Below are 12703 nucleotides of genomic sequence, written 5' to 3'. Positions count from 1 at the left end.
AATGGGCCTAGCCCGAATTAATCTAACATATTTCACGATCAATCTGATAAAACTTATTATTTATAATAAATATTAGAGTGAATTACGCCGTGGGTCCATAAACTTTTCTTCACTCCTCACCTAGGTTTATGAACTATTTTTTTCACTCATCTGGGTCTATAAACTTTGTCTATGTCTTAGTCGACATCCGAAGCTGGCCATATAGGACAAAGCTGCCTGCATGTCCGCTGATGTGGTGCCACATGCAATTTTTTTATTTCATAAATTGACTGAAACAATGCAATGATATATAGTATGATATGTTTTAGTTTAAAGTTTTTGCTATGTAGATCTATGTGTTTTTGTGTTTAATTCATAACTGCAGCTCCTATACTCTAATTTTGGTGAAATTTTTATGATAGACTACACATTGTATGCTTGAGGTATGGTAAAAATTTCAGCTCCAGTGAAGCATGTATAACTGAGTTACATTTGGGATTAGGAGGGAGTAGCACAATAGCTGCACCTTTTTTTCGTTCCTCCAACTTTTGAGTCACCCTCTTAGCAGCCCGTGGCGATCACCACAATCCTGTTCAGTTTTCAACTTTTCATAGCTACTAGTGGCCTTGTGCTGGACCGTGGCCCAAGTCTTCCAACCTTGGCAGGCTGGGCCGACATCTGACTTGGAATGTTTGTACGGGAAGGTATAGGTCCGGTCCACCCATTTGTGCTGCAAGGTCTACTGCCCGCCTGGGCTGAAGTGCGCCGGGTGATACTCTATACTTTGCAGAGTGCAGATGCCATGAACATTTTTTTTGTTTTTCTTTCATCAGGACCGGGTTGAACAGTTGATGCGCGTGTCTAAGACAAGATGCAAATCCGGCCAACCCACCGACCCATTCCACCGGAGTTGGTGACCCACTACACGAGTAGAACGGTTTCGGTTTGTACACATGGTCCCTGGCTGCTGTTGGAAATACAGGGCAGTTGCTCATGTCCTGTTCGGCTGTTCCATTACGAAAAAGCGATCCACTCTGTCTCTTAGCTAGCATGAGAAGCATGAAAACCCCGTGTCAGACTGTCAGTAGCTAGCTAGCTGGCTCGATTGGAGTAGCTCGCTTGCGTGCCTGAAACAAGGCTCGGTTGGCCGGTAGGCGCGGTAGCTGAGAACGACGTATGCGTACAGCGTACAGCTGGGGTAAGCACGACCAACGACGGACGGAAGAGCAGTAGACCACAGCCACAGCACGGCCGGTGGCCAGCAGCAGCCAACGATGCGAGCACGTCAGCGCTACCAGCTCCCGCATCCGTCTTCGCTTCTCTTCTCGCGCCTAGTTGCCCATCCAAGCTGATAGCAGCAGATGGCCCCTGTACGATCGAAACAAAGCTCCAATCCACATGTATGCCCACAACACGTTGCCTAAATGCTCAACGCGCGCACTCGTCGAGCGCCATCCTCCTGTCGCCGTCGCCAGCTGGAGAGATCGATCGGCCGCCGAACTCCCGAAGCCAGACACAATCCGTGTGGACGCACATACGATGCATCGAGCGACATGTATACCCAGTAGCGGTCACAGGCATGTATGTGCCTGCCTAGGTGTCAACACCCCTTGGACCGGTCGTGTACCGCGTGCGCTCGCTAGTCGCTGCTGATGGGAGAGGCAGGCAGCGCTAGCTGCTGGCCTGCTGCTACCGACCAAACAAGACGGCACGCGCACGCCTGGGAATTTTTGCCATCCGTCTCCACGACGCGCGGCCGCCGTAGACGTCCTACTCAGACGCGCCCGGCGCCAAAAGGAGGGCGTGGGGGAGTGCTTTGGCGCCCGGCCGTCCTGTCTGTTGGATCGATCGCCAGAGCACGTACGGCGAGGCGAGATCGACCACCGGGACAAGAACGGCCTCTTTCTTCTGACAGTAACCAGCAGCAGTGTCCTTCAAACAAGCATAGCTGGGTGAATATTCGCCCGCCACGTGTGCAGGCCCCCCACATGCATGCAACGCAACCCCGGCCTACCCTGCTTGATACACCTGCGGTACGGCAGTGCCTGTAGATACAGAATCTTCGATCGTCCTGAGTGCTACTAGGTTTAATCTACAGAAATCTATCTACTCATAATAATACACATGACCATGCAGGCCCCTACGTACTTATATTACACACATAATCACACTGGCGATGCTGATATATAGAGCTCTCTCGAGATATGTACCAGGCCATGCATGCATCGATCGTAGCCGCAGGAGCAACTAATTAACCGAGCGAGAGTTCTGGTTGTCGTCGTCGCCTGAGCTCTTGGAAGCAGAAGGATTCTTCCTCTTCTCCTTCGTCTCCACGACGCGCTGCTCCTGTTCATGAGATGGATTTTTCCTGTTCTCCTTATTCTCCACGACGCGCTGTTCCTGTTCACCAGATGGATTCTTCTGCAGCGTCGTCGTCGACGCTTGTGAGCAGCAGCTCTGTTGGACGCGCGAAGGATGGTGACCAGTAGTAGCCGCTTCCTGGTTCGGGTTCGGGCCTCCTCCTCCCCGATCCTTCTTGTACGTCTCGAAGAACTCCCTGTTCTCCTTCTCCAGCTCCTTCCACACTAGCAATATATAATAATGCCAAGAAAAAAAATCAATGATAGGGCTAGCTATCTAGTAGTTTTGTTAAAACTAACACTACTCTTGAATCTTGATTAGTCGCTTGCAAGAAAATGCAATGGAAACACAAGAGTAGAATTAGAAGTGAGGAGAAGAAGAAGAACACGCAGCGCTAGAACTCTAGAAGCATACCGGTGGATGTGATGACGGGCATGATTTTGGCGTGCTTCTCCAACGTCTCCATGCACTCCTCCTTGTTCAATTTGTAGCAGATGCACTTCTCGATCAGATGCTGCACCTGGATATCGATCAAACATGTGCGCAATTCGATCGCACAAAACAACAACCTTGCATCATCATGCATGCACGCCAACACAAAAGCCACCATCATCGAATCGTCGTATCTCAATGCACGGCGGCACAGATCGTCCGCGCGTGCACGCACTTACCAGTCTGATGTACGAAGCCGGAGACGAGGAGGCGTCGTCGTTCATGGCCGCCGCCGAGAGAAACCGGCCGGCCGGCCGGGCCCCGCTGCCGTCTATATACGGATCGGAGATCGAAGCGCGCTAGCTAGCTTCTCTGACGGCGGAAGCCGCCGGCGGACGTGTGTTTCTAGACTCTGCTGGAGATCGAGCTAGCTCGGCGATCGCGGGGACGGGGACGGGGATGGATGGATGGATGGAGAGCGGACGAGCGAGCGACCGATGGAGAGCGCGACGAGCAGCGCCGGCGGGGAGGTAGAAATAGCGGCGCGGGAGGAGAGGGACAGGGCGCGATCGGGCGCATGTCAGGGGTGTGGGGGCGAGCCGCTCACGTGGGTGCCGCCTCCCCATTCGCCGAGAGGCGGGGGAGGGGATTCTTGCGGGCCCACGCCCGCCTCGCCTTACCCTTTTCATTTGTGGTGAAACCATGGTGCCATCCTCCGCCGTTCCTTTCAGCCGATCACGGAGGGCGTCCACTTCTGGACCGTCGGATCACCGCGCTGGAGGGATTGGTTCGCACTAGGCGACAAGATGATTTGAGCGTGCGCGATGTGGGAAAAAAAAAGCGCGTGTTCTGTTTGAATTTGAAAAATGGTGAATGGACCTTTTGTTTTCCTGATTCCTAGGATAACTGAACCGTTTATACAACTTCATAGTAGTACATCGCTGTAAATTTAAAATTTAACTACTAGGGTTCCAAATATATGATCTCCTAATATATGGGTTTCCTTAATTTAACACAAATATACAGTGTAGAGTGCGGGAATAGTGGTGAGAGGTTTTGGCTATGAAAAGCTACCTTTTAGCATGCATGAATAGGCCCGGCAGACAACACCAACTATGTCACTACTCCTTCCTGATTCTCTCTTTGGCTTGCCTATGCAGCGAGAGAAAGGTTCATGCTTCCAGGCCAGTCCTAGTAGATGACTAAACATTATCGTGCACGAGCATATGGCCATGTTCGACTTACCCCATATTCGGTTAGTATTTTTCTCTCAAAATAATTCAAACAGAATAGTATTTTTCAGTCAGTTTCAGCTAAATTTCAGACTAACAAACGAGGCCATAAGAACCTACCGATGCAGAGCATATTAAAGTGGATACCAGCTAGGTAAGCAAAGTTGAACTCTCAAATCAAAGTTTTGGTAGCGGGAGGCCCAAAGGTTACTGTACGTAGTACTGTAGTACATTATTATGTACATCGTACTTACCATTGGTTCTAGTATTGCTTTATGAGTCACCACTTTTTTTTTTCCGGCGAATGGCTAGTGGCTACTTTATGGATCACGGATAAACAGCATTAACACAAATGCCTCTTTGATTGCTGGAGAAACGTAGGAAAATCACAACAACTGGATTCCTATAGAAATAGCTAGTGGTCACTCCTTTTGGAGTTAAAGAAAAATAGGAAGCTTTCCTTTGCAATCAATTTTTAGATGAAAAGTAAGAAAAAAAATTGGAAGAATCCACTACAAACTCTTTATTTCTCTCTTATTAAGTAAGATCGAGGTAGATTTATATGTTTTCCGTGTGGTTCATCGAAATAACATCTCCAAACACAATTTCTGTGTTTTCAATTGGCTGTTTTGCATACGAATTCCTTAATTCTACGTTTGTTCTATTCTTATATTTTTCTAATCTTAGCAGGCGCGCCTTAAATACATTGTACTGAATACTGAACTTGTTTGGGAGAAATAAAGCCGAAAAAACCTTTTATGAAAAAGATTTCTTGTAATCCTACGTTTCCAAACAAGGCTGAAAAGGAAGGATAGGTGGCATACACGGTATGGCTACAGAGGCCGCAGCGTGATGCGTGCTGGCCGCTGGCTGCTCACACTGTTTTCTCGGGAGCTCACTACTGCCTTCTCCGGCAGGGCGAACGGAGATCCGGGTGGCGCGGCTTTCTTTCGCTACTCGCCCACTCTCATCGAGTCATCATCACATCGGTCGGCCCTTGCTCCCGAGATCTTCCGCCACTATGGCGCCTCCCCATTGGCGGGCCAAATTGCGTCCGTACAAATAATTGGACGCGCCACCCCCACCGGCAGTCCGGCACAGTGTACCCGCACTGTACGACCGAATAGGGCCTTGTTTAGCCGGCGAAAAATTTTGGTAAATGGTACTGCAGTACTTTCGTTGTTATTTGGCAATTAGTGTCCAATCATAGTCTAATTAGGCTTAAAAGATTTGTCTCGTGAATTTCGTCTAAACTGTGTAATTAGTTTTATTTTTTATTTATATTTAATGCTTCATACATGCGTCCAAAGATTCGATGTGACGAGGAATCTTGAAAATTTTTGTAAAATAAAGTGGAACTAAACGGTATCAACCGGCTCGCTCGCCAGATTCCTACAGCCTGTTCGGGAGGCCGTAAACGATCGTGGATTATTTACTGCTGGTTAATTTGGTGTGAGAGAAAAACACTATTTGTAACTAGAAATTTACGATCGTTTACGACTTACGAGCAAGCGAACAGGCTGCTGGTCCATCTCTTCCTCTTGGCGCGGCGGCACCGGGACCGGCCGGGAGGCCAAACCGGACAAACTAGCTCGCCCTCTTTCTCGCTAGGTATGTGCAATCATGCGATCGGAGACACGGAAGGCGCAAACGGCCAAGGCGCCATCCATGTTTCTATGCACGCACGCCACACAAAATGGGAGCGGTCGGGAGAGCGAGCGAGAGAGGAGAAAAAAAAAGCAGAGGCTAAAGAGCAAAGGGACTTGTCACCTACTGTGCGTGCGTGTCTGCGTGAGATATTTCGAGCCCCCGCTGTGCTACCCTACGCTATCCACGGTCCGATTTCGACCTCGAGTTTCGGGCGCGGCGACGTGCAAACAAAAGGCTCCCGAGACTTTGGCAGTCCGATCCGGCGATGGAGAGCGATCCCGGTCCCGGAGCGGCAAGGTGCAGTGCACCCGTACGAAAGCGTTTGAAATCTTGGTGATGTCAAACTCCAACGGCCGGCCCCAACTCGATGAATGAACCTGCTGTTTTGCTTGGAGGACACGAAGCTAAAAGCTACTCCTACGTACGCGCGAGCGATCGGAGTCAGTCATGGCAACCGGCGATTCAGCTGATCGATTTCGATTCGATGTGTGGTGTGTTATCTGGCCCGCGGCCCGGGGGGGGGGGGGGGGGGGTGTGCGGCTGTGATGCGGGGCGGGCCGGCCGGGGCTGTCGCGTTGCAGGCGAATTGGTGTCAGCGCGTGCGTCATTTCCCGCTCCTTCCCTGGCGCCGGCCCGCCCTCTCACGTCGTTGTTGCCGCGGCGATCAGTCCGATCGGCGCACTGCACCGGGAATGATGGAGCGGATCGTGGCCGTGAGGCGGGCGGCGATGCCGTGCGAGGCCCCAAGTGCTCTTGGGTCATGGAATGCCACGGCGAAGCTTTTCGCCGCGCACGCCACGACCACCAATGGCATTGTGCATGTGTTGCTTTTCTTTCGCCGCGCCGGTGCTTGCAGTTGGCGTCGTGGCGAGGACGGAGATATCAGATTCAGATATCTGCGCGTACCTCAGCGGCTAGGCAACGGTGATTCCCGGGAGGGGGAATCCAACATCCTCAGCGTTTCGCTGTCTGGAAACGGACGTCTCAGTGCCATCATGGAACGGAAGAAAAAACCCCGGGACGGTGGAAGTGGAACACCGCAGCACCGGAAGGCATGTAGTACAATGTACTGGATGACAGTCACAGCGCTGCTTCGCCGGTCTCAATGTTGACAGGAACAGGATGCTCCGCAGACGCTTTGCGTTGCCGCAGGAAATTTGGAAAACGATGGCCAGGCCAAATGGAATCAGACAGTACGTGGCGCGATATCAGCTGTGTTTTGAGAAATGGAAGCAGAAAAAGACCGGGACAAATATTTTTTTAGGTCCAGAAGAACGTTCCTGGAACAAATGGAGTCATTTTTTTCTAGAAGGTCCACCGAGTCCTTCTTTCTCTAATTTAAATTACTCCGTAGACACTAGACAACTGTACATGCGCAAGTTCACCTTTGAAACATAAAACTTTACTCTAAAGATTTTCGTTATGCTTTATGAATATTTTTTAAAATAAAGCCATAAAAGTTGCATTCAATGAATCCTAGTACATGGTTAAAAAGGGTCACGACCAATGAGGGCCAATCCAACTCGTGGGTGCACAGATTCTGTGACATCGATTAGCAAGGGTGAAACTGAAAATACACGTGTCAATCTAATCAGTGAACAGTATGTGAACAAGCAATATGCCGGAACCTGTGAAGCCATACGCAGGCACTACAAAAATAATTTCCCCCAAATGTGCTCTCGAAGACTAAGCCCTCGTTTAGTTCGGCCCGAATTCGGCGCCGGCAAAGTTACTGTAGGAACAGTAGCTACTGTAGTATTTCGTTTGTATTTGGTAATAGTTATCCAAACGTTGACTAATTAGGCTCAAAACATTCATTTCGCAAAGTACAACCAAACTGTGCAATTAGTTTTTGATTTCGTCAACATTTAGTACTCCATGCATGTACCGCAAGTTTGATGTGACGGGAAATCTTCTTTTTGCATAGTGCCAAAATTTGGAATTTGGGGTAACTAAACACCCCCTAAATAGACTATGAACCTGTGAAGCAGATCGATTCAGTACATGGCCTCGAGCTTTCTACGACAGGAAATATCTAGGTGATGTATCTGTCTTGTTGCTCCTGGAGCAGACGAGCCGAGGATTTGGCATCCAAATAGAGACCGCTAACTTCCTCAAGATCAGCCTGATAGAGATCATAAGCTCATTGATATAAGCTTGGAGAACAAGAATCAGCTAGGGATGAAAGCTCAGTAGATATACCTTGCAGATCTTATCTCTTCCATTAGTCTGGCAGGTGATAGGAACTGAATAGCATGTCCGCAAAGAGAAAAAGATCTGTTAGCTATGACAGGAGGGAAGGAGAAATCAGCTTGTGATATCGAACACCACAGTGAGATCAATTCTGAAAGTAAAGGAAATCAACACATCACAGATCAAACCAATGAGATACATGCCTAACTTCCAAGGACTTGCGTCTTCGAACTCGTATTTGAAAACTAATCCATGGAATGTGTGGAAAATACCAAACAACAACACAAAAATCTAACCTCAAAGATGTCTGCTGTCCGATCTCGCCTAAATAAGCAAGACTTTCTTCATCGATATCAATCTCTTCCACTTGTGCTCGGATTGCCAATATCTGTAAAGGGCAATGAACATAGATTAATGCAAATTTCTGGACAGGAACAATCCTATAGAAATTATGCCCAAAATAAGTAAGAGCCTGTATCATCTCAGTAGGGCCATATGTTTCTGTCCGAATAATCACCAACCTATCTAGAAGATCCACTGGTATACCATGTGGACTTGTCATATCAGTTCCTCTGAATAAAACCATTACAAGATTTATTAAGCAAGTATTTAAGTAAGGTGCAGCTTAATAGACCAGTGCAGATTTATTCAGGTATTGAAGTTAGCTGCGGAGTACTGTGGCAAATAAACTGCTTACCTTACATTACATATTCCCCTATTCGTAGCAAGTATCACAATTGGTGATAAAGGGCTCTCCAGTGCACGGTTAAGATAAGAAAAGCATTCAATATCCAACATTTGGACCTGAAAACATTATTTTATTAATTCATTTTGAATAAACAGAAGACACAGTCAAGTTCAACAAATGTGCCACTGCACCATGAGGCAGATAAAATATGTTTAGCGATCAACAAAATCATGCTTGCTACTTAATTCTTTTTCTTAGGCCATGAAAAGTGGATTTTTCAATCACAAATGCAATAAAATGATACCTCATCAATGAACAAAACACCAGGTACAAGCTCTGCAATTCCTTCCTCAATATATCTGTTTACCACCTACCACCGTATGAAATTAAAAATCAGGTGAAGATTCTTATATGATTATAAAAATTTGATACTGCTTAGAAGTCACTAAAGAAATGAAAACCTTACTGATTTCTTGCCGCAGCTTTTCGGTGATTTCAGTCTTTCGTGGCTTCATCATCTGGCCCATAAGGGATAAAATATCTTGGCCTCCTTGTGGCTGTGCATTTGCTGCATCAAGGTCATGAAGCGTGACATCCTTCATAAAAAGATGAGAAGGTTATTTCCTCTTTAGAACAAGAGCGTAGATTACAGGAAGCCTCCATGTTGACATGCAAATACAAGCATTAATTATTATCGTATATTGCATTATGGAAAATATCCTCCTCATGATAACAAACAATCAGGTACTCTAACAGCAAACTTCCAACTGTTTATTTACAAAGTACTAGTAGCAGCACCAGCAATGATAGAGCAAAGTTAATCGACTCTAAGGGATTCTTGTTGAAAGGATTTTGGCTGATGGCCGATGGTGATGCACATGACCCTTGTTTGTGACATTTATTTATGTATATTATTCTACCAAGGAAGCAATAGTCAATGCCATTGGACTATGACTCTTCAATATTTGTTGTTCTAGACATCTGGTGTGCCCATCTAATATGATCATTCAAACAAATCTACCTCTCGTCTGTATAATCGTCCTGTACATACCAGGACCTATATAGGGTATATATACCATATAGTATATAGTATAAATCGAACATCAAGACTATATTTCCGGTCAGTTGGTTAATTTCCTATGAGATGTGACCTGTGAAGTGTCCAGAACTCCATAGATGTGACCCAGCAATGACTCACCTTTGGAGGTGGAGGATCTCATCTTGGTGCTCCCATGGATCTCGATTGACCCGGCTGAGGCGGGGAATAGACCCGGCGAGCTTCCCTTACGTCCTACAGGCCGGCGGCTGAAGCAGGGAAGAGGCAGCTGGAGGGAGGCACAGCAGCTGGGAAGGCCAGAAGGGAGGAAGGGAAGAGAGGCAGCTGCAGCATGGCAGGAATGGCGGCGCCCTGCAGCTGGCGCACCAGAATCTGGCGACTGGAGATGTGTCTCGAGGGTCAGGGGGCGACGGACTAAGAGTGGGTATAGGAGAGAAACCCTATTGGGCTTTGGACCAAAACACAGCTAGCCCAGTGACACCTGATGCAGCCCAGTTACCAGTTGCCTGTCTAGTCGTCCAAACAGGTCGGATGATAATCATGATTAATTCTCAACTAATCAGACGACCAGGTTTCTGATCGCTCTAATCGAGTTGGAGTGCCTAATTGAGTGCAGGGGACTGACTAGGGCGATTAATCAGACAACCTGATAATATGGATCAACATAGCAACTTGCAATAATATGTCCTTATAGCTTCTAACCAACATATATTGAAGGAAATTAGTCAAGAATGTGTGATAGAAATCATGTTCAAAGTTGCATCTTGAGGAGTATACTGTTTCAACAGTGGAAAGATTTGTTTCGATCATGATAACATTTATTAATGAAGGGTACCATATGAAAAAGATTGACGCAGAAAATAATGAAATATTAAGGTTAAGATAGCATCAGAATGATACCTGCACTATTTCCTTTTTTTTATGGACTTCACCTTTGGGGATAGGAACATACTCTTCAGCTTCAAGATCATATTCTGTAGCAAAAGAATCACATCTACCAACTCTTTTCACTGCACCACTATTTGCTTCGATGTATATAACATCACCCACTGCCACCTATGTCCATATGCAGACAGTGAGTAACCTAAAGAAACAAATGCAGATAGCATAATAGATACAATAACCCAGAAAGCAAGTATAGTGCATGATTTCTCAATGTTTAAGGAGCAACTCAGCACCAGGACTAGTCATAAGACAACAGGACACATGCCAGTGAGTTAGCATAAAATTTTCCCAGTGAGTAATTATCAATAGGCATAGGGCATAGCAGATTTAAAATGTTCATGAAGACATTATTTTGAGTAAGAAACAATTAGACTGCCATTTTTATTGTAAGAATAAAATTTAATCCAAAAGTCTACCACCAGCAGGATAGGTAAGGAAGCAGGCACCTTTTCCTTGATCAAAGCATCATAAACTGAAGGTTCTAACTTCAGTTGCTTAGTCCCTTTAACACTCTTTAGGCCAATGATTACATGGCTAATGCTTTTCGCATATCCACCGGTTGTACTCTCAGCCTCTTCTGGGGAAAGTTCAGTAACCTGGGAACAGAGCAACATTGGTAAGTCTATACTTTATTCAAACAACAAGAAATGAATGCCAGCCATCAAAGCGATTGTGAAAATTGAAAACTATTGATAAATAAGGAAACCACTAATCTAATTGTAGCCTAGTATTTGTTTAACTTGAACATGGGCATATATGCATTGCATTGTTTACCTCTCCTTCATAAACTTCTTTGTTTTCCTTTATACGCAAACATATAGCTCTACGGAAATTTTCCATCAGCACCTCAGTTTTCTTGACCTCTGAGGAGTACACTTCTGATCCTACCATAGGACAGAAAGGGACCTGCATGGAAGGAAGCATTATTAGATTAGAAGAACATAAACCTACAGTGAATTCAGCAAGCATAACACCATAGCAACATCAATAACATTTTACTGGCTGAACTGTCCCTTTAGAACACCACAGCTAGTTGAACATGAAACTTAAACCATGCAGCTAAAATGACATTAAGTATGCTAAAATACCTCAAGATCCCTATGGCCTATGAACTAGCGAAACAGATTTTTTTTTCTTTTTTTACTCTTTTTTTTTTGGTGTGTGTGTGTGTGCGCGCGCCCATCCAGACCTTCTTGTTCACCAAACAGGGTAACCTATAAACAGAGGGTATTGGTAGGAGACATTATCCCCCACAGCAAAGGAAAAGGGGAAGAAATAAAACCCTAGTTTTACCACCAAAATGAATTAGCTGATTTGTGTGAGGAAAATGAGCAATTGGAAGCACAGACCTTGCTGCCGAACTCCTGGGCTACGCCGAGCGCTAGCGCCGTCTTGCCCGTGGCGGTCGGGCCCGCAAGTAGCAGCGCGCGGCCGGCCATCTTCTTCTGGCGAATCATGTCGACCACCAGCCCGGCCGCCTCGCGCGCCGCCGCCTGGCCTACGAACCCCGCCGCCAACGAAATCGCCATCCCATTGGCCTGCTCCCATAAGAAAACCACATACAAACAAAGCAGTGAGAATCTACTGATTTACGCAAACACACACAGAAGCTAAAACCCAAGCAAACCCCTCCACTGGGGAAGGGGGAACAGAGAAGAAGCTGAAGGGGACAGCTACGTCGAGACCGAGGCCCTTGATGTGGGTATGGGTGGCGATGCGCTGCTTCTTCGACGTCGACTGCACCTCCTCGATCCTCATCGCAGCTACCGCCCGCCGCCGCTGATTATGCCGCCGCAACAAATTTGGGAGCGGGAACGGGGAGGAGGCGAGGCGACGGCACGAGGAGGGACCGGGGGAGCCGAATTGTTTACTTTTGAGCCCTTTTTCGAAAGTTTTTCGCAAATAGACCCCCGACAAAAAGAATTAAAAAAATAGACCCTAGCTCGGCGCCATCTATCTCTGTGCCAGCATCCCTGGCGCCGAGCCCCTGGGCTGAGGTGAACTTACATGGATGGAAGCTCGGCTCCAGTCACGGCGCCGTAGATGCTGGCGCCAAGCTCGACGCTGTTGACGCTGGCGTCGAGCATGCAGTTTCAGGCACCGTGAACGACGTACGTCATCAGGTCGATTCGAATTCGAGGCAGTCCGAGGAGAATCTTGGTCAAA

The 12703-nt window shown here is 47.0% G+C and overlaps 2 protein-coding genes across 10 annotated transcripts; both read right to left on the bottom strand.

The window, feature by feature from the left end:
- Positions 1-1796: 1796 nt before the first annotated feature.
- LOC136459378 (uncharacterized) lies at positions 1797-3585 on the bottom strand. Its single transcript, XM_066459247.1, has 3 exons — positions 3012-3585; positions 2755-2860; positions 1797-2564 (listed from the first exon to the last, which is right to left on the bottom strand). The coding sequence occupies exons 1-3, from the start codon at positions 3054-3056 to the stop codon at positions 2227-2229; spliced, it is 489 nt and encodes a 162-aa protein (XP_066315344.1). The 5' UTR covers positions 3057-3585; the 3' UTR covers positions 1797-2226.
- A 3798-nt stretch (positions 3586-7383) lies between these two features.
- On the bottom strand, positions 7384-12363 carry LOC136459377 (ruvB-like protein 1). 9 transcript variants are annotated; one of them, XM_066459243.1, is made up of 12 exons: positions 12215-12363; positions 11887-12075; positions 11312-11443; positions 10984-11133; positions 10493-10648; positions 8997-9131; positions 8840-8905; positions 8545-8651; positions 8369-8419; positions 8144-8235; positions 7857-7998; positions 7675-7779 (listed from the first exon to the last, which is right to left on the bottom strand). In XM_066459243.1, exons 1-10 carry the CDS (start codon positions 12293-12295, stop codon positions 8172-8174), a joined length of 1131 nt encoding a protein of 376 aa, XP_066315340.1. In that variant the 5' UTR covers positions 12296-12363; the 3' UTR covers positions 7675-7779; positions 7857-7998; positions 8144-8171. The 9 variants fall into 9 exon arrangements, with proteins under 9 accessions (XP_066315335.1, XP_066315340.1, XP_066315338.1 ...); XM_066459241.1 differs by having other exon boundaries at positions 7857-7938; XM_066459242.1 differs by having other exon boundaries at positions 7686-7779; positions 7857-7900.
- Between the last annotated feature and the right edge of the window lie 340 nt (positions 12364-12703).

Source organism: Miscanthus floridulus, chromosome 6 (genome assembly GCF_019320115.1).
Source record: "Miscanthus floridulus cultivar M001 chromosome 6, ASM1932011v1, whole genome shotgun sequence".
NCBI classification, from domain to species: Eukaryota; Viridiplantae; Streptophyta; class Magnoliopsida; order Poales; family Poaceae; genus Miscanthus; species Miscanthus floridulus.
The sequence above is the reverse complement of the archived record's forward strand: the minus strand, read 5'-3'. Positions and strand labels throughout refer to the sequence as shown.